At 41.4% G+C, this 20,641-nt stretch overlaps 1 protein-coding gene across 5 annotated transcripts in view; it reads right to left on the reverse strand.

The window, feature by feature from the left end:
- The window catches only part of THRAP3 (thyroid hormone receptor associated protein 3), a 75,200-nt gene that overhangs the window by 11,900 nt on the left and 42,659 nt on the right, over positions 1-20,641 (reverse strand). For all 5 annotated transcript variants that reach the window (XM_087446276.1, XM_087446279.1, XM_004425953.3 and 2 more), the window contains exons 3-5: positions 8,759-8,928; positions 3,115-4,020; positions 873-1,586 (exon numbers count right to left, since the gene is read on the reverse strand). In XM_087446276.1, coding sequence (XP_087302402.1) covers positions 873-1,586; positions 3,115-4,020; positions 8,759-8,895 — 1,757 coding nt within the window. In that variant the 5' untranslated portion in view covers positions 8,896-8,928. The remainder of the gene's footprint in view (positions 1-872; positions 1,587-3,114; positions 4,021-8,758; positions 8,929-20,641) is intronic.

The raw sequence follows: 20,641 nt of genomic DNA on the forward strand, positions 1-20,641 counted from the left end.
CAAATGCACCATAACTATGGAAAAAGGCATCTAAAATCTCTCTCTCTCCTTTTTTACTGGGAATCTTTAACAGGAACAAATGGGCAGGATGAAGTGTTAAACCTCAGTGACTCTGTTTTTGGGGTCACTCCTGGTTTTAACACACACAACAAACGGGAAGGTATTTTTAAAAGATCGACTAGCTTGGCCAGCCAGGGCCACCCAGTGAAGTGACACAATGAAGCAAGAGGGATACGGCTGGAATGCTGCTAAGACGGACTTCCAATTGGCTACAGAGTTTTTACACCTGGGAAATAGTCAGCCTGGGCCTCATCACTCTTTCCTAAAGTTCTTCCCCCAACCCCAACTCTAAAACTGCTACATCATTAGATATAATAATAGACCTTGGTGACCTAGCTAACAATGGAGAAATGGATCCTGGATGGTTCCACAGGCAAGATTTCAATCTTAAGCACACTTAGGAAGAAACAGGATAATGGGGCGTGGGTGTATGTGTGTAATGAGCTGTGTGTGCGTGTGTGTTGGATAGAGGGCAAGAGAGCAGCAGAGGGAACCCAGCATAATGGGTGTGTGTGTGTGTGTGTATGTGTTGGGTAGAGGGCAAGAGGGAACCCAGCAGCAAGAAAGCCAGTCACTACAGACTGAAAAGATGCTTCACCACTTGTGTGATACTGATCCCAACATATAATCGTTCAGTGACACACACTCGCCTCTGAGAACAGGTGGACAGGAGGGCAACAGCACTGAACCTTGGACAGGAAGGGAAATACAGGAGGGGCCTGTCGTGGTTCCAGAATGTCCTCGGGGAAAGGGGTTAGGAGATACCACTTAGGCCACTAAAGCCCTGAGGATCAAGAAGGACTACATCTCACCTTGCAAGGTCCTCATCAAAAGAGTCCATCCGGACATTGACCTGGGCCTCTCGAGTAATGGAAAAGGAAGACTTCCCTGTGGAGAAGTCTCCTTTGGCTCCTGACTTCTCTCGGCTCTCAGAGGTCTTTCTCGGGGGAGGTGATGAGCTTTTCTCCTGGACTGCTTTGTAAGCTGTCACTCTGAAATTCTTTTCAGGCACAAACCCCCTGTGCCCACTTTCGCTTCTCTTGGGCCCTCCCCGATCCTCCTTTTTGGATCTCTCTGAGAAAGACTCCTCCTCCAGCTCCTCTGTTTTCCTTTGCTTTTCCTTCCCTGGAGGTGCATACACCAGGCCCTCCCATTTGCCTGACTTCTCCTCCTCCTGGTTTTTGTTTGCACCTGCTATGACTTTCGACATAAATTTGGGTTCATCATCAAACTCAGATTCCTTCCTCCCCTTAACTTTGTCCTTATCTTGATCATCCATCTCCTCCTTGTGGAAGTCAGCCATCTTCTTCTCAAAGTCATCTCGGAGCTTATACCTTTTGGGAGACTGGCTACCCCGAAAAGGCTTCTCAGTGTCAGTTTTGGGAGCAAACGGATCAGATTTCATTTTCGAATCACCCAAGCCCGCGTCAGAGAAGCTCCCTTTCTCTTTCATTTTCTCCTTATCGGTATTTGTTTGTTTCTGTTCCTTATCTTTTCCATTCTCTGTCTTCTGCTCGTCTAGATACCTAGTTATAAAAACACAAGGGAGACACACAAGAGGTTTCTTAAGAAATCTGATCTAAAACAGTACCATACAGCCTTGGGTTTTTGATTCTCTGAACAAACATGTCTTGTGGATTCCAGTGTTACCAAAGGACTTTCTACTTGGTTACTTTCTAGTAATTTCTGAAAAACTGCCCTTCACAGATTTATGAACTTGGCATTTAAGAGAAAAATACACGGTCCATGGAGTTGTGTCTTACAAAAGCAACCAAAAAGAAAACAGCACAGGTAATTATTAGGATACTAAAAAACAAAAACCTACTTACCCGTAAGTGGTCTAGGAAAAAAAAAATTAAGGTCTTATCCAACCTTCACTCAGTCACTTAAAATCTTTCAGCAAAGTTAACACAGAATGTTCAACCTTGGACTGTTTTGCTTTTATACAACTCACATTTGGAAATACAAGTCTCAAAAGAGACTTCAAATTTGCTTCAAGTCACCTAGAAGATCTAAATATGAAATATACTGTGAACACAAATAAAAACAAAATACATGTTAATTGGGGGGAGGGGACAAAATCATCCTACTCTTTCTCATGGTAAAGCAGAACTCATGCCCAAGTTGTCTAATGAGATTCAGAGTCCTGGCAAGGAACAAAACTCATATTTAAAGTAGCCTTACTGAAGGCTGGAAAGTACAGATTCTGAACACCTCATTTGTACCATTGATGGAGAACGTCTAATCGAGTTATAGTTGTATTAATATGGCAAAGAAGAATCAAAGGTCAGCAGGGCATCAAAGAACATGCTCATAAGAGAAAAGAAAGAACAAGGGAAACCACCTGCCCAGCTAAGTCCCTCCTGACAACCTGGTCCCAATGCAACTTCCCCGTTAGGTCTCTGCCATCCCAATCCATCCAACCACAAAAACCAAGATTCAGGTTCCAACTCACCATGTCCCCCAGGGTAGAAAGACGGAAGCACTGTCACATCCTCTCCTAACACGCAGCCTGATTGGCTTCTACTGGGACATACACCCACCTTGTGATTTTAAAATAAGGCCTTCCTGGACTAAGCCTTGGACTTTCCCATTCTGCCCAGTCTCCTCAACTGGAGGCTGTGAGGGTGCAGCTCTTCACCATGATGTGCTGATGCAGATCGATCACAGTAGCTGGTGGGTCCTAGAGGGTCTAACAGCTCCAATGGCCTTTCACTTTGGCAAAGACCATATTTTTTTGATAGCCGACCCACAAATCTCTACTGTTCTCTGGCTTACACTGGTAGAATCCAAGGCAAATTTTAAATGTGAAAACATCATTGCAGAGTAGTCTAAAGAAACTTTATGCTGCAATACAAACTCAGGAAGGTAGGAAAGCCAGAGTTAAGCAAAAGGTTTCCTTGGGTGATGCTTTTCAAGTCCGCTAATGAAAAGTCTAGGAAATGGGGGTTACCTCATTACCACTAATCAGAGCTCTAACTTAGATCACATTACAATTAAACCGCCAGCTGGTGAGAGAAAAACACAACCAGGCAGGGGAAACAAGACACTTGCCTCTTTGTATAGGCTGCTCCTCCTGAAGCAGCAGCCTCTTCCTTCTGAGATGAGCCATACGTGGAGCCAGTGGCCGGTGGACTCTTACCCACAGGGCTCTTTTTGGATGGACTCAAGGACCCAGAACCATGGTCAAACTGACCTTGGTGTGTCCCAGCCTGGTACCCAGCACCACTTTGCAGAGTTGAGCCCATCTGGGATGTGCTGGAAAGTGGAGGGCTAGGTTTTGGCACCGGGCTAGGACGGGGTGACCGCCGCCTCACCACCACAGACTGGAGGGGGCTTTTGAGAGCAGGGCTTCGCTCCCGAGGACTCAGCTCAGAAACTGCCGAGGCCCGTGATGCAGAACCAGCACTGTATGTAGTGGCATCTGGCCATGGCTTCGAGCTCTCAGATGCTTTTGTATCTTGAGAGGGGCCTCCAGAGAACGTCTGCTCCTTGGCCTCGTCTCCCTGGTTATCCCCAGCAGCCTGAGATGGCCGGCTATCCTTGGAAGAGGACTTTTTCTCCTTCGCAGACTTGCGCTTAGAAGATTCAACTCGGCTGTGGTTGGAGGAAGAACGAGAGGATGAGGACCGCCTTGACCTGTCAGAGGAAGACTTATCGGAGTTTCTAGAATGGCTCCTGGACCTTGGTGAAGGGGACCTTCTCTTTGGGGACCGGGATCTGGAACGGCCCCGACGCGGACTGTATGCTTGCCGGTAATTCTGCCAATTTGAACGGTAGTTTCCATAGCCTCCTCGGTTATACTGGCCCCAGGGATAAAAGCCTCTGTTGCGCCCACGGAAATAATAGGGCCTTCTATAGCCTCTGTTGTGACCTCGGAAATCCCGATTCTGATATACTCTTGGGTGATTTCTCTCTCTGTTATGAGCTGGAGAATATGATCTGGAACGAGACCTAGAACTGAAAAGGGGGACGAAGAGGGGAGAAACGTTTGAATTTTTGACACAAGCATTTTTATTCAAGAAAAACCTGCCAACAAAGAGGAAACATTTTTAAATCCCTGCTCTTATGTATCATTTATTTTCAGTTTTGTTTTTAAAGGCACAAGCTTATATATTTAATACTTCTGCTTAAGGCCCATATTAAGTACAAACATATAAATAAGAATCACTTTAACAAATGTGACACCGAGATTGCTTCATTAATACTGTAACACAATTTCAATGAAGACAATGTATTTCTAGTAACTGAAAGAATATCAAAATGTTCTTAAGGCAGTAAACTAAACAAAGACCATTTTAATACAGTATAGTAATTGCTTATAGTTTCAGAGACGCAGGGGATTTTACAGGTCCAAGAACTGCAAGCTGTGGTATCCAGACAGGGAACTACTCAAGTCCTCTGGCCCCTATGCTGTTATCATCTCTACTCCCCATTCTACTCAGCCCTCTCTGTTTTGGGCAGGGCTAATTTCTTAGATGCCACTAAGATCTGGGGTTGTAAAAACACAGTTACAACAGACCTAAACCAAAGAACACTTCAACAGGAACTTGGAGAATGCATCTGTTTAAAGCTTAAAAGAGGGCCGGCCCGGTGGCGCAAGTGGTTAAGTGCGCGCGCTCCGCTGTGGCGGCCCGGGGTTCGCTGGTTGGGATCCCAGGTGCGCACCGACACACCACTTGGCAAGCCATGCTGTGGCAGCATCCCATATAAAGTGGAGGAAGATGGGCATGGATGTTAGCCCAGGGCCAGTCTTCCTTGGCAAAAAGAGGAGGACTGGCAGATGTTAGCTCAGGGCTGATCTTCCTCACAAAAAAAAATAAAAATAAAAATAAAGCTTAAAAGAACTTTAACTGAAATTGGATCAGCAAAGGACATAAATATTGGTTTTTTACTGGGGACCTGGAAATGGTCTCACCATTTAGAACGTCAAGTGTCTGTGGCTAAACTACAAATCTCACCTAAGTGCCACAAGAGGGCACCATCTGACCACAGGACACCCAAACCCACAGGTTAGCGAAGGGGTACTACAAAAACAATCCCCCCAGTTGCACATCTTTCAAGTCAACCTAAAGCCTAGTGTTGTGTTCTTCTTCATTTAACAATATAGAACTCTAATTTAGCAAAGGTATATTTCCAGAACCCCAGGGATTCCACAGTTACCTAACTTTGTAAAAATTACATGTTCATGAATGCCAGGCTTGTCAAGACAGGGTGTTTTGTTTCCATCAAAAAGCCAAAAACTATATTTGTTGGTGTAAAACTCCACTAGTGTTCTTGGACACCACTTGTCTTGTCCACTACAATACAGATCATTAACATTAACCTCTACTCCTAAGTAGTTACCTAGAAACATGTAAAAATTACTAAAAAACTCTTTCCAAAAATATTTTCTTTACATATAGAATAAAAACCCTTCAGCTAATCAGCAGGCCTTCTCATGTCAGGCCTGACTGGGAAAGGATGCGGTTTGGTTGCTTGTTTGTTTTATAAATAACTCTATTTAGCAAATGTGACAGGTTTTAACAACCTAACAAAATGGTATTTTTAAAAAGAAACTTACATTTAATTTAATCTAAAGAAGATAAAGTGGGACTGGTTTTCCACCACTAACTACCCATAGTGCTCAAGGTCTTTACCCCAAGAACAACAGCAACCGACAAAGATACATCACACTGCTGGCTGTTAATGGTTGCTATTTAAGTACAATTTTAAAAAACCAAAAACTTACCTTCTACACTTTTCATTTGAAAACAGTAACAATATAAGAAAAGAAGAAGGGAGAGGCAGATGCAGGCTATGAAACTGAATACCCGATTAAAGGGCTATACTTGAGGGAGGTGATGCAGACGAGCACTAAGGAGAGTTTAACTCATGTTCCCATCCTCAGAGGCTACTGTTGCTTCTGTCACCAATTACTAGTGAGGGCCCTGTGGCATACTGCATCCAAAACCCGCAGTCACTGCACAGATGCAGGAACATGAGTCTCTGCAGATTGCAAATGAAGTTATTTACAAGAAGTCACTTAAAAGGATACAGTCTGTGAAATACAAGGAAACAATCAATTCTCTCCAATTCTGTAGAACTCAGCAGTTAACTTAATTTAAAGGCATGGTTTCTCAAACTCTCTGGATAGTATACTTTCCTTGTAGGAGAAGGAAAACAAAAGAAAAAAAAAACCGTAAAACAGATAAGCCAGAAATAAAAATTAAACATCCAGTGGCAAATTTATCTGTTTCTAAAAAAACAGAGAAGTCAGACTAGAATTAAGTATAAAAACATGTTCCAGTGGAGAAATTCCTCCAAAATAACAATCTTCTAGGTATAAGATAGCACATAAAGTGGCTCTAGACCTACCCCAGCACATATTGCCTGCCTGAGATGTTTTTCCCTCATTTGCTAAGTCAACGACCATGCCAAATGATTTTCAGAATGAGAAGAAGAGATCTGTCCCAACAGATCTGCCCAGAATCCCAGCTGTCATAAAAACTTTAGAGATGGTGACCATTTTTCAGTGTGGTTTGTATCAGTTCAATTGTCTCTGTTTTGGTTGTATAGCCTCTAGCAGGTTACCTTTCAGAACCAAATGAGCTAAAACTGAGGTTTAAAAGGCCCAAATCAAAAGACTCCGGGTACAAGGCAGGAGGTACTAAGACTGCTCAGTCCCATGGCCTTGACAGCAACTTCCTGAGGTAATATAAATATATTCAGTGGGTTTTCCCTCTTCTTTTCTTGCGGGGTGAGAAAGTGGGATAAAATTTTACTATGTAGACTCTGACACAATTGGGCAACAGACAGACTCTAGCCTAGGGCTTGAACAAAGTTTGGTATGAAGATGCACGCCCGGGGCCGGCCCGGTGGCACAGCAGTTGAGTTCTTGCGCTCCACTTCAGTGGCCTGGGGTTCGCAGGTTCGGATCCTGGGCGCAGACTGGTGCACCGCTTGTCAGGCCATGCTGTGGCGGCGTCCCATGTAGGGCAGAGGAAGATGGGCATGGATGTTGGCCCGGGGCTGGTCTTCCTCCGCAAAAAGAGGAGGATTGGCATTGGATGTTGGCTCAGGGCTAATGTTCCTCACAACAAAAAAAAAAAAAGAAAAAGAAAATGCATGCCCAAGAAACATGGGAGAGAGAAAAAAGCTAGGACGGGTTAGCCTCAAGGTATGTTATCTTTAAAAAAAAAAAAAAAAAATCTAGTGTTACTTTTGTTGGAGGAAAAAAATCAAAGTTTATAACTTCCTATTCTACCTTATACTGGAGTCATCAATATTTATGCACAGCTACTTTTTGTTCAACCTCTAGTCTGAAATTAATTTTCAGGCAGGCTTCTCACAGAATTCATTGAAGAATTAACTTCTGGGGCCGGCCCAGTGGCATAGTGGTTAAGTTCACGTGCTCTGCTTCAGCGGCCCAGGGTTCGCATGTTTGGATCCCAGGTGTGGACCTACTCACCGCTCATCAAGCCATGCTGTGGCGGCGTCCCACATCCAAATAGAGGAAGATGGGCATGATTATTATTAGCTCAGGGCTAATCTTCCTCAGCAAAAAGAGGAAGATTGGCAACAGAGGTTAGCTCAGGGACCAAGCTCCCTCACCAAAAAAAAACAATTAACTTGTTCTTGTTGGGAAGAGGAAAAAAAAAATTCCACCAACTATTTGTTTAATAGACTCTTTTAGAAGTACTATAGGACGATGGAAACCATCAAGAATAAAGCTTAACGACAACTTTTCCTGAGGTTTATTTTAAATTTCATCACCAATTCACTTAGGAAAAGGATCATCTGAAATAAACAGCAGGGGTCCCAAGTGGGCAAAACTGAGAAATTATCTCCTTGCCCAGTGCAATTCTGACAAAAAGAATGAAATTGGGCAAAAATTCCCTTTTGGTATTTAAACACAGCAATATTTCCCTAAATAGAGAAACTTCTATCTACTGAAAGGTTCTTATCTACTCACAAAAGAAAATTAAAACAGTTTTAAAGAATGAAAAAACAAACTCACAACACATCAAAAGAGGAAAAAACATTGGAGGTTTGGCATCCTATTCCAAGACATAACTGAAATAGGGAAATCCACCTAAAGGTATGAAAACTGACTGAATTAAAGAACATTGGCAATAAATTCAAAAGAATTTAGTAAGACAAACTCATGTCTACAATAGTGATTTTTAGATAGTTTTAGGATGCCTTTTACTAAATAGATGCAGCTTGTTAGTAATTGGCACCCCAGGTGTATACAAATGACTCCTGGCAAGTTTTTTAAGGTTTAATTATTTTACTGGGTTAAAGCTTCCTTTCCTTGCAATGTTGATCATACTATTAACCCTCTTAGCTATCCTTTCTTTGCTGATGATGAAAATAAACTTTGGTCCAAGCCTCTAAAAATACTTCAGTGAAAAATAATCAGGTGTAGAGATTTGAAGCAAGCAGATCAAATAAAAATAAAATGCTCTTTCTTCCAAAGTGGATGAGAAACAGAATGTGCTGGCAGAGGAGAAAAGGAATTAGGCACACAGCACGGCAATCAAAGCTGATTTAGATTTGGAGCGTTTGAAGAGACGTGGAATATCTTACAGCCCAACCCTCCACCTCAAGCCAACCTCCCACTCCACTTGACACAGAAAAAGTCTAACAGAAGATCTTCAAAGACCCACAGGGACCACTGCAATAATTATCTCAACATACAATCACACCCCCTTACCTCAGCCTGCGCTTCCTCGAACGAGAGACAGATCGACTTCGGGACCGAGACTTTGAAAATGAACGAGAACGAGATCTTGACGCAGATCTTGACCGAGAAGAGCGAGATCCAGACTTGGATTTGTTTGTTTTTGACATCTCTGAGAAGAGAGGGTCACTCTTCAATTACACCTAATGTAAGAAAATAGATTCAAACAACTGAGTGAGTTCCTTTGCAAACTTGAACTTCTCTGGACACCTAGAAACAATTTATTTTAAAAAAAACAGACAAAATGACTGATTAAAAAAAAAAATGACTCTTTGCTCTTTCATCAAAGAGGATTTCTAAGCAGTACAATCCCTAGGAGACCAAGCCACAGCAGCAAATGGAAAACCTGATATGAAACTCCAACTGCAGAACACTATGAAACATTGACAAAAATGAGGAGAGCTATCAATGATTTGGTACACACAATCTCTTCCCAATAAGCAGACAAGATTTGTGAACTAAGTTAGCTGTTAATAAAAGTACTGAAATGACCTGAGACAGGTTTCCCAGTTCTAACAGAAGAAACCCTATGCAATGATATCTTGGTTATACAGAGTATACAGCACATCTGACTATTTCTCTACTCCCTCAACCTTGAAGCCATGAGGCATACCCTTAATATTTACTTCCAAGGAAAAGGTTTAAAAAGCATAAGAGAGTATTCTCAAATATTCTAATACCATGACAGCATGTACTACATCCTGTAAAATACAGGGTATTAATCCATAAACAGAGGACTAAAGTAATATATAAAATGAAGAACTGCCTCTTTCTTCTAGCTCTTCTTTAGCATCAAGAATCAACCTTCTTTTAGGACCATTTTCCCACGAAAAAACAAAATCATCTTCCCCTTTCCCTCCTCCTCCACAGGAATGAACAGAGAGCCTCAGAGTTGTCCCCACAAGTGATTGCTGGGTTTGGTCAGCAAAGGGCACTATCAACCCTTTTCACTTACTCTCCTTTACACCCTACTAGAACTTTGGGCATCTTCCAAGGAGCAAACACTTGAAGTGCTATAGCATGTGTCTATCAAAGACCAGGAAGAGTAAGGAATCAAAGATCACAAAACTAGTTAATAACCAAACCAGACCAAAACTCCAGGGCTTATTCTATCACCTTCCCCTACCTCTCAGATTTTCCTGTTGTTCAGATCTCGGCTCAAAAGCTATCTCCTCAGAGGTTTGCCCGGCCACCCATCAAAAGTAGTCACCCAGTCATTCTCCCAGGTCTAGTCCAGTACCTTGTTTTTTTTCTTCAGAGCCCTAAATTCAGTACTTGAAACTATCTTGTTTACTTTTTTGTTATTCCATCTTTATCCAACTAGAATGTAAGCTCTCTACCAGCAGAAATCTCATCTTTCTTTCTTTCTTTGGCGGGGTGTGTGTGTGTGTGTGTGTGGCTTAGAAGACGACTATTTTATTATCTTACAGTTGGAGGTCAGAAGTTCAAAATGGGTCTTACAGGGGCTAAAACCAAAGTGCTGGCAGGGCTTGCATTTGTTCTGGAGGTTCTAAGGAAGAATCTGTTTCCTGCCTTTTCAGCTTCTAGAGCTGCATTCCTGGGCTTGTGGCCGTTCCTCCATCTTCAAAGCCAGTAGCAAAGCATCTTCAAATCTCTGTCTCTGCTGCTGTCTTCATACATTCCCTTCTCTCTTATAAGGACCCTTGTGACGACATCGTGCCCACCTTGACAATCCAGGATGATCTCTCCATTTTAAGATCTTTTTTTGTGTGTGTGTGAGGAAAATCAGCCCTGAGCTAACATCCATGCCAATCCGGCCCTATAATGATGTTTTTAAAATTAGTTTCAGGGGCCGACCCCGTGGCTTAGCGGTTCAGTGCGCGCGCTCCGCTGCTGGCGGCCCGGGTTCGGATCCCGGGCGCGCGCCGACGCACCGCTTCTCCAGCCATGCTGAGGCCGCGTCCCACGTACAGCAGCTAGAAGGTTGTGCAACTATGACGTGCAACTATCTCCTGGGGCTTTGGGGAAAAAAAGAAGGAGGACTGGCAATAGATGTTAGCTCAGGGCTGCTCTTCCTCAGCAAAAAGAGGAGGATTGGCATGGATGTTAGCTCAGGGCTGATTTTCCTCACACACACACACAAAAAAACATCATTATACCTTGAGAATTAAGTGGAATAACTCTGGATGATATAAAACCACAGATATAAAACCACAGCAGGAAATAAATCAAACAATTACTTAACTCATTCAAGAGGACTCTAGACAGCAGATAAACAATGGTAAATTAAAGTAGACTTAGTGCTGCCTTCAGGGGGCTTATAATCTAGAGGTGCAGGTAGACAATATGTAATGACAAATTCTGGTAAGCGCTAGGACGAAGACAAAAAGCACATAATGTTGGCAAATTTATGCACTGTGGCAGTGACTTATTTAGATAAGATGGCCAAGAGGTGGCATTTAAGCTGTCACCTGAAGACAAAGAAAGAGCAAGTCACATGAAAAGAAAGGGGAAAGGAGTGTCCAAAAGACATGAAGTTTTTTCTCTTGATATACATAAATATATTAAAATATATATACATTTTAGTATTAGGTAAGCACAATCATAACTAAAGCCATCTGATCAAATTACCAAAATTCATTTAAAACAACTCTCAATTCTATTTTGAAGACTTTTAGACTTCATTGTGATTACACATACTTTTTCCTATTTATAACATTTCTTCCATGTCCATATTCTAAAAATATATTGGGAAATGAAAAAGACAAATACCAACTTGGAAATCAATTTAGTACCTTTTACATGTTACAAGTACCTAGCATTTGGTTTTTGTTCAAACTAAAATTTTCCCAAAACAAAGTTCTGCTTCTTTAACACTGCCCACTCTTCCTGGAGATGCTGTTTCATTGAGAATATTATGAAAAAGTCCAGTCTCTACAGAAGAACTATGGCATAACATGACAGCTCATGGCTATGAAATGTGCCTCAGGTAAAAACACATCCACTCAGGGGTCAGCCCGGCGGCGGGGTGGTTAAGTTCACGTGCTCCGCTTTGGCGGCCCAGGGTTCGCAGGTCTAGATCCCGGGCGTGGGTGGACTTGTGCACCTCTTATAGAGCCATGCTGTGGTGGCATCCCATATAAACTAGAGGAAGATGGGCACGGATGTTAGCTCAGGGCCAATATTCCGCAGCAAAAACAGGAGGATTGGCAACAGATACTAGCTCAGAGCTAATCGTCCTCACAAAAAAAAAAAAAAAAAAAAAAGTCCCCTCAAACATAACTATTTTGGATAAAAAAAATTCTTCTCACAATTAAGGTAAGGTAGCCATGTTCCTACACCAGCATTATAAAAGAATCCACCAACTGAACAAGTACTGCTCAATACTTACCATCTATTACGTGCTTGGCATGTTAGGATGCAGAAATATAGGACCTAGTTCCTAAACTCCTAGTCAAGGGCCTGGTATGATCCAAATATCCTCAGCTTTCCCACATTCTTCAGATGACGTAGTTTCATATCTACAATACTACCTGTTTGCCCCTGAATCAGTTTGTCTTCCTTCACTGGGATACTCAGAACTTAATGTAATTCTCCAAACGTGGCCTAATACAGAACTATTTAGACACTATTACTGCATCCTAAAATTTACCTTTCTGGCAGCCACACCACGTGTTGAGTCAGTGTGAGCTCAGTCACTAAGCCCTGAGGTCCCTTCTCATAAATCCTTCTGCAGCTGCAAGATGTCCTCCTCCTCCATCTTGTCTTTATACAACTGTTGTTCTATTTCTTTTTCCCCCCCTTTTACTTAAAACCCAAGAACAGAATTTCAAACAGCCTTTTGAAATCATTTCAGATACACTTGGAGCAAGGGGGTTCATTTTCAAGCTGTTCTGCAGAGCCACTTGAGAGGACAGTTTCCAAGCCCATCACCCTTTTCAAAGCCCAAGCCTTTCTACCCAAACCACTTGTCTAATTACAACCAGATCAATGGTCCTTGGAAGAAGACAGCTCTTGGAAGAGACGCATTTTACTTAAAACTAAACAAAAGTCTTAAGAGATATAATGACATGGCTTTTATATCATTAAAAACACAGATCTTTTCAACTCCAAGAAAAAGGGATAATATTGACAGAGAAGGCCAAAGTAAGCTTCTCCAAATTAATAACTCGCAAAGATAAGGAAGAATTAAATTACTCCTTCTCCCTTCTCATTCCAGACTGCAGTTTCTTCTTAGTGCCCCTAGTGACTATGCTAGCATGGTGCTTGGCACATGGCAGGAGTCTGCTGAATTGACCAGAATAAACATTTTGGGAGTATTTTCTAGTTTGCCACATGTTCAAGCTACATATGAACTACACAACTGTCCTTCAGTCCATAAATACTAGGTTCATATTCAAAAAGATCTTCTCAGAGAAGACTTAGCTGTTTATTTTTATAGAAAAAGGATTTACTAGTCAAGCAAATAAAAATGTAAGGCAAACATACTATAACCTGAAAACAAAACAGTAACATAAAATAGACCCAAAGCATTCCTAATATGTAAAATCAATTCAAAACTAAATCCTTTAAAGCTCTCTGAAGCCATGGAAGGATATGGAAATTGAGTTGGGCCAGGGAACGAATGCCTATGGTGAACAGTTTGATCTCTGGCTATCTACCCCTAAACCGTTCTGAATGGCTTCACTGCTGTAAATTAATGTCTGTACAGAGCTCTGCTGAGCAAACTACTCTTCTTCTTTTCTCATTCCCATTAATACCAAACTTACTATCTCACAGGATATTCAATTTCTTCAAGAGATCTCATGTACCTTAAAGAGCATATTCAGAGCATTTTTTATGGTGTTAACTCTCATATCAATGTCCACATTACAAACATGTTAAGACCAAAGTACTAGGTATCCTCTTGATAAACACCAGCCTCTTTTTCTAGTAGTACCAACTGCTTCCCTACACCAGTGCAGCATACAGAGGTGCCTTCATCTTATTTTCTTAGGTTATCAGAATGTATTAACATCATGAAACTTTGATTACTAATTCTTACTCCAAGGATTCATGACAGAAAAGCCAAGTGTTAATTCAAGAAAGCAGGAGGAATAACATTTATTTTAATGTTTAATTTGGATTATAGGACCCAAATAAGATCTAAGCCTAGAGAATTTCAGGACAGGACAGATGAATAAATATCACCCTCTAAAAGGAAACTACAGTAGTCCTCCATTATCTGCAGTTTCGCTTTCCGTGGTTTCAGTTACCCGCGGTCAACCATGGTCTGAATATATTTAATGGAAAATAAACAATTCAGAAGTTTTAAAGTGCACGCTATTCTGAGTAGTGTGAAGAAAGCTTGCACCATCCCGGTCCGTCCAGAGTATCCACGCTGTATATACTATCTGCGGTTAGTCACTTAGTAGCCTAGCCACTTAATAGTTGTCTCGGTTATTAGATCCACTAAGAGTATGGCACGGCTTGTGTTCAAATAACCCTTATTTACTTAATAATGGCCCCAAACTCCAAGAGTAGTGATGCTGGCAATTCAGATATACCAAAGAGACGCTGTTGTTAATCTCTTACTGTGCCTAATTTATACATTAAACTTTATCATAGGTACGTACGTATACGAAAAAACATAGTATATATAGAGTTCGGTACTATCCGTGGTTTCAGGCATCCACTGGGGTTCATGGAACATATCCCCTACAGATAAAGGGGTACTACTGTAATGGTCAAAACAATGAATAAGAACAATCACCCCCGGAAATCTTCCAAAAAATAACCCTCCAAAAAGAAATGCCAAAATCTCAGCATAAGACTTAGAATCCTGGGGCCGGCCCAGTGGTGTAGTGGTTAAGGTCACGTGCTCCACTTCGGTGGCCCAGGGTTCACGGGTTTGGGTCCCGGGTGTGGACCTACACACAGCTCATCAAGCCATGCTGTGGTGGCACGCCATATACAAAGGAGACGAAGACTGGCACAGTCTTTGCTTCCTCAAGCAAAAAGAGGAAGATTGGTAACAGATGTTAGCTCTGAGCCAATCTTCCTCATCAAATATAAATAAATAAACAAAGGATTAATTTTAAAAAATCATTTTTAAAAACTTAGAATCCTTTAGGTAAGTCCCTAATTTAAGATGTAAATACCATAAGATACACTGAAATACGAAAATGTGTGACATCTATGACATGAGTTTATAAACACACAAGTCTTAGTAATGAATAAATATTCAAAGGGCAAAACTGAAGCATAAGAATTTGTATCTTCAGGTTCACAGAAAGAGGTGGCTATGATTTAATGACCCATAACAATTACCTAAGGAAAAATACCCACCTAGAAGTAGGGGGACCATTGAGCTCAAACCTACAAGTTAACAAATAGTCCAACAAAAGATTTTTGCCCTGATTCTGGCTGAGATAGGCTGGAGGTGGGGGTGTGACATTTGTATCTAGCAATGTAAAGTTTACAGGATATTTATGTTGACAATGGGGAAAAGGATTTTAAATTCAGACTATCCTGAAAGGCCAGGATACATCACTTCCTCAAGTAGGACAATTCAGCTACCATGATTTGATGGATTTACTCCTTAAAAACATCTAGCTCCTCTTGTTCTATATCTAGAATATTTCATCAAACATCCTTCTAAGAATTCAGTCTCTGGATGGACCTGCCTACCAGAAAAGACTGTCCTAGGCAAATACCGGCTTTCCTGCTGGATACGTATCCATCGGAAATTGATTCTTTGGCACTTTATCAATAACAACTGCTGGGCTGCCCCGTGGTTTAGCGGTTAGGTGCGTGCGCTCTGCTACTGGTGGCCTGGGTTCGGATCCCAGGTGCGCACCAACGCATCACTTCTCCAGCCATGCTGAGGCCACGTCCCACATACAGCAACTAGAAGGATGTGCAACTATGACATACAACTATCTACTGGGGCTTGGGGGCGGGGGGGGGGGAGATAAAGTCTCTACAGTCTTAAAAAAAAAAAAAAAAAACAAACAACTGCTAACATTTACTAAGATGTGCCAGATAAGGAGCTAGAACCTTCAATATTATTTTATATACACAAACTGTATTAAGTACTAAGTTCTGTACCTGTTTTACAGAAGAGGAAACCAGGACTTAAGGAGTTAGGTAAGTTGTCCCCAAAGTTCCACAGCTAGTTAAGCCCAGAATTCACAATGATCTTTCCGACATTATGCTGGTGATTCACCATTACTTTATGGGCTACCCCCCGCCATGTTATACTCCATCCACCAGTCTCTTGTGAATTTGCTCAGTTAAAAAAAAAAAAAAAAATCTCTGAAGTATAATTATCTCTGAATTTGGTTCTTAAACCAGCAAAGCTGAGATGCTTAACTAAAGCAGCCAACAGCTCTCTTCTCCCACGCCTATCTCTAACTCACAATATGCAAAAAATGGAAACAGGCTCTGCCTGAAACCTGTCTCAGAACTTTCAGTGCAAAAAAAAGTCCCTTGCCAAAGACAGCAGGAATGTTTCTGCTGTCGATATTCTAGAGAGCCTAAACTAGGAAAACTACAGCCAGTTGCAGAGAACAAAGAGCTTCATGTAACGAGAGACTAATAACAAGAAACATGAACATAATGACAAGGATTAAAAAACAGCCCTTGCCCGGAAAGACAGTCGCCAGAGGGGCAGCTCTACACCAGCCCCCTTCTGGGAGGATTCTCTGCTACAGAGCTTCCTCCTACCTTTCAGTACAATGATAGGTGCAGGTTTTTCATAGATGTCTATGACCAGATTGAGGAGGTTTCCTCCTACTCCTAGTTTGCTGAATATTTTTATTACGAAACTGTGATGGATTTTTTTCCAAATGTTTTTATTGTGTCTACTGAGATGATTATGTGGTTTTGGTCCTTTCTTCTACTGATATGGCGTATTCCATTAATTGATTTTCAACTGTTATCACGTAACACTTGCTTTTAAAATAAGTCCTGGGCCAGCTCCGTGGCTTAGCGGTTAAGTGCGCGCGCTCTGATGCTGGCGGCCCGGGTTCGGATCCCGGGCGCGCCCCAAGGCACCGCTTCTCCGTCCAGCGCGAGGCTGAGTCCCACGTACAGCAACTAGAAGGATGTGAACCTATGACATACAACTATCTGCTGGGGCTTTGGGGGGAAAAAAGTGAATAAATAAAATCTTTAAAAAAAATAATAATAAATAAAATAAAATAAAATAAGTCCTAAAATTAGTCTCCCCTGTTTATAGATCTCTAACATAACTTTAAAAGAATGGGCAAAGCTCCTGAGGACTGACCCCACGTGCCTGTACTCCCTCCCTTGCCCAGGCCCCAGGACTAACTCTCCTCTGCCAAGAGGACAGTACACTTTTCCAGATCAGATGGCACTACATTTGACAACTATTAGGTAATACATGAGCACTAACTAAATTAAGTTTAACAATTCAGGACACCAAACCCAGGAGGCTACAAAATGAACTGGTCAAAGATCATGTCTGATTTGTTCTCCATTTTATCTTCAGTACTCTGCACAGCGCTTAGCCACAGAGTGGACACTTGGTATTTGCTAAATGAACAGGCTCTTTCAAACTTCCTCTTCATTCTCCGTTCTCTTCATCACACAAGCAGAAATAATAAAAGATCAGTTCATCAAACATTAATAATACTGTCCAGGAAATTTAGTATGTACCACAGCTCTAATCATAAACACTCCAGCTAAACTAGAAGCTGAGGTCATTCTCATCTCTTCTACATCTTACTCAAAGGCACAGAAGGTCAAACTGATCTCAGTGTTAGCGAGACACTCACACTTCATTTACTAGTGCCAAGTTAGAGTGAAATTCCACTGCCACAAAGTCCAGTCAACATAGCCATGCTTTCAACAGTCATTAAAGGCAAGAAATAGAAAATTCCTAGTGCACAAGACATATAATGACTAAGATAAAGAGAGAGATGCAAAAATACCAAGAAAGAAATCCACCATTCACAAAGGGTTGTAGGCAAAGCAGTGGGCCTGATTTGTGCTCTGTATGCCTCTGGATAGTCAGGGGTGGGAAAGCAGAGCTCAGGTGAAATATTAAACATGTTTACTGTTCTATGCTTTTCTCTGGAGATCATCCTCTCCTGAGTCAAAGAGGGAAAGAAAGAGGGAAACAGAATCAAGGGCAGCTGTAGGTATCTCAGGGTAACACTCTGCCAAGGATTCACCCTCCCCCCATTTCCCTGAAAGAATCAAATCAGAGACCCCTTTCTGACATTTACTCTACTAAATGGCTCCCTTAAAATATTAAATAAATAAGTAAATATAACACTAATTTCAATTCTGAGGTCTTAAAATTTATAAGGAGAATACCCACAAGGGCACTAAGCACCTTCCTGAAAGGGGGTAGGGGTTCCTTTAGGGAGAATGGCAATTTTATTGCTTAAACAATTTAAAGATATAATAAAAAGCTTGCCCTTGCCTATGTTATAAAATCAAAATTATTCTGCAGTTTACTACTAAAATTCTTAAACTTTAAACACTGAATTCTACGGAATTTGGCAAAACTTGCTTTAAAAATGTGTAATATGTAGGTACAGATGTACATATAAGACATACCTATATAAGCACATGCAGCAAACCGTTAACAAGGGTTACTTCTGCAGAATAGGAAGGAAGATATGAAGGGGAAAGGGGCAGGACGACGGAGAGACATGAAATGGGGCAGACAGGATGGGAGCACTTGCTTCTTATATATAATTTTTTTAGCTAGTCATTTTACAGGTGACTTCCCCCCATTATTTTTTTAAAAAGTTGCTGACATTGATTTTTTTATCTTTAATGTGGAATCAACATCTACCTACATTCTTCTGAGATATTTAAAAAATCTAAAATGGTAATTTTTCCATGACTCTAAATAAATAAAACTGCATTTTAATTACTCAAAGTCTATTTTGGGAAACCTTATTATAATGGAGTTGTTTTGCTCTTTTATGACTTTAAAAGAGGGTTAAGAAAAGGCCAGATTTATAGCCAACTGGATTCAATTTTTTTTAAATGTTTTTAATTATGGAAGTGTTGAGTCAAACAATGCAAATTAGAAAAGAACAAACAGTGTAAGGAATTCAAGTGTACCCATCATCCAGCTTCAAAAATTATCAACTCTCTGCAGGCGGGCTCTATTTATGGTCAAAATCCTAACAAGTTTGGGTGGATATAACAAGTTTGGGTGGATATAGTCAGTCTCTGCAGCTATTTTCCCATATCTTTTCCCTAAAAAAACCCAGAGATTACTTATATTAAAAAACCCATGGTGGGGCCGGCCCGGTGGCGCAAGCGGTTCAGTGCGCGCGCTCCGCTTCTGGCAGCGCAAGGTTTGCCAGTTCGGATCCCGGGCGCGCACCAACGCACTGCTTGGCAAGCCATGCTGTGGCGGCGTCCCATACAAAGTGGAGGAAGATGGGCACAGATGTTAGCCCAGGGCCAGTCTTCCTCAGCAAAAAAAAGAGGAGGATTGGCAGATGTTAGCACAGGGCTGATCTCCTCACCAAAAAAAAAAAAAAAAAAACCATGGGGCCTGCCCCGTGGCGTAGCAGTTAAGTGCCCGCACTCCGCAGCTCGCGGCCCAGGTTTGGATCCCCCGGCGCACACCGATGCACCGCTTGTCAGGCCATGCTGTGGCGGTGTCCCATATGAAGTGGAGGAAGATGGGCACAGATGTTAGCCCAGGGCCAGTCTTCCTCAACAAAAAGAGGAGGATTGGCATGGATTTTAGCTCAGGGCTGATATTCCTCACAAAAAAAAAAAAAAAAAAAAAAGACCCACACATATAAATATCAAATCATTATGTTGTACACCTGACACTAATATGTTATTGTCAATTATACCTCCATTAAAAAAAAAAAAAAAAACCCTGACATGCAATAAAGGGACCCAAATGTCTCACCTCTACATGCTTCTCTATTTGTGCTCTGCAAATAAGACTAAAGGGAGAATCATTTATCAGCAAGTAACAATCACTCCGATTTAAGTTCAAATACATTACAAGTAAATTCCAAAGTGCAACCTTAAACTATCTCCTAATTACAGGACATGAGTAGTTCAAAATACCATTCCCACTGTGGGCTGTTTTTAGAAATGTAAATACTTCACAACAGCTGAGGAAATTACCACGAGAGGGGAGAAAATACACACTAATAAACTACACTTTTTGATTAGCAACCCAAAAAAGCTAAGGCTTCTAATTCTAACTCTATGGAGTCCAAAATCCACTGTAAAAATTGTGAGCTCACTTTAACTGTTTGGTATTTGGGGAAATATCTGACATGGTAATTTTCTACCAACATACTTTTTGTGCTAGCCTTACTATTGACTTCCCTGAAAATACCTCTTTTATTAATGAAAGCACATATTTTAGTTCACTTAATTCTAACAATGGGATTCTTTACAAAAATTCTCAACTCTCCTTCCTAAAAGTTGCTATTGGGCTGGAAAGAGAATTCAAAGGAGGAACCAGCTCGGCAAACTTCACAGAAACAATTCAGCACAGGGACCCCTCTGTGTTCAGAAACTAGAGGGTTAAGGACAGCCAGTAAAGCCCACACCTTCAGAGAAACAGTATCTGGCCCTTGGTTCTTATATCAGGGTAACTGCAGAAACAAAAGGCCCAACTCTGTGATTGTTTTCACTACATAAAAAAACTAACTCGTGTTAGCTATTCATGGTCACATGGATAATTGTTCTAAGTGAGCATTAAGAAGTTTCCCTGAGAAACTTCTTAGTAAGAAGAGTAAGCTCTCAGTAACTGAGAGTAAGCTCTGAAGCAGTTTAAAAGCACAGCAATTAAGGAATGGCAAGCCTCGCATACAAGTACACATGGATTATTTACAAAAATAAAAGAGGGGCCAGCCCGGTGGCGTAGCGGTTAAGTTCGCATGCTCCACT

Source organism: Ceratotherium simum, chromosome 22 (genome assembly GCF_057802395.1).
Source record: "Ceratotherium simum simum isolate JZ-2026a chromosome 22, ASM5780239v1, whole genome shotgun sequence".
Lineage (NCBI taxonomy): Eukaryota > Metazoa > Chordata > Mammalia > Perissodactyla > Rhinocerotidae > Ceratotherium > Ceratotherium simum.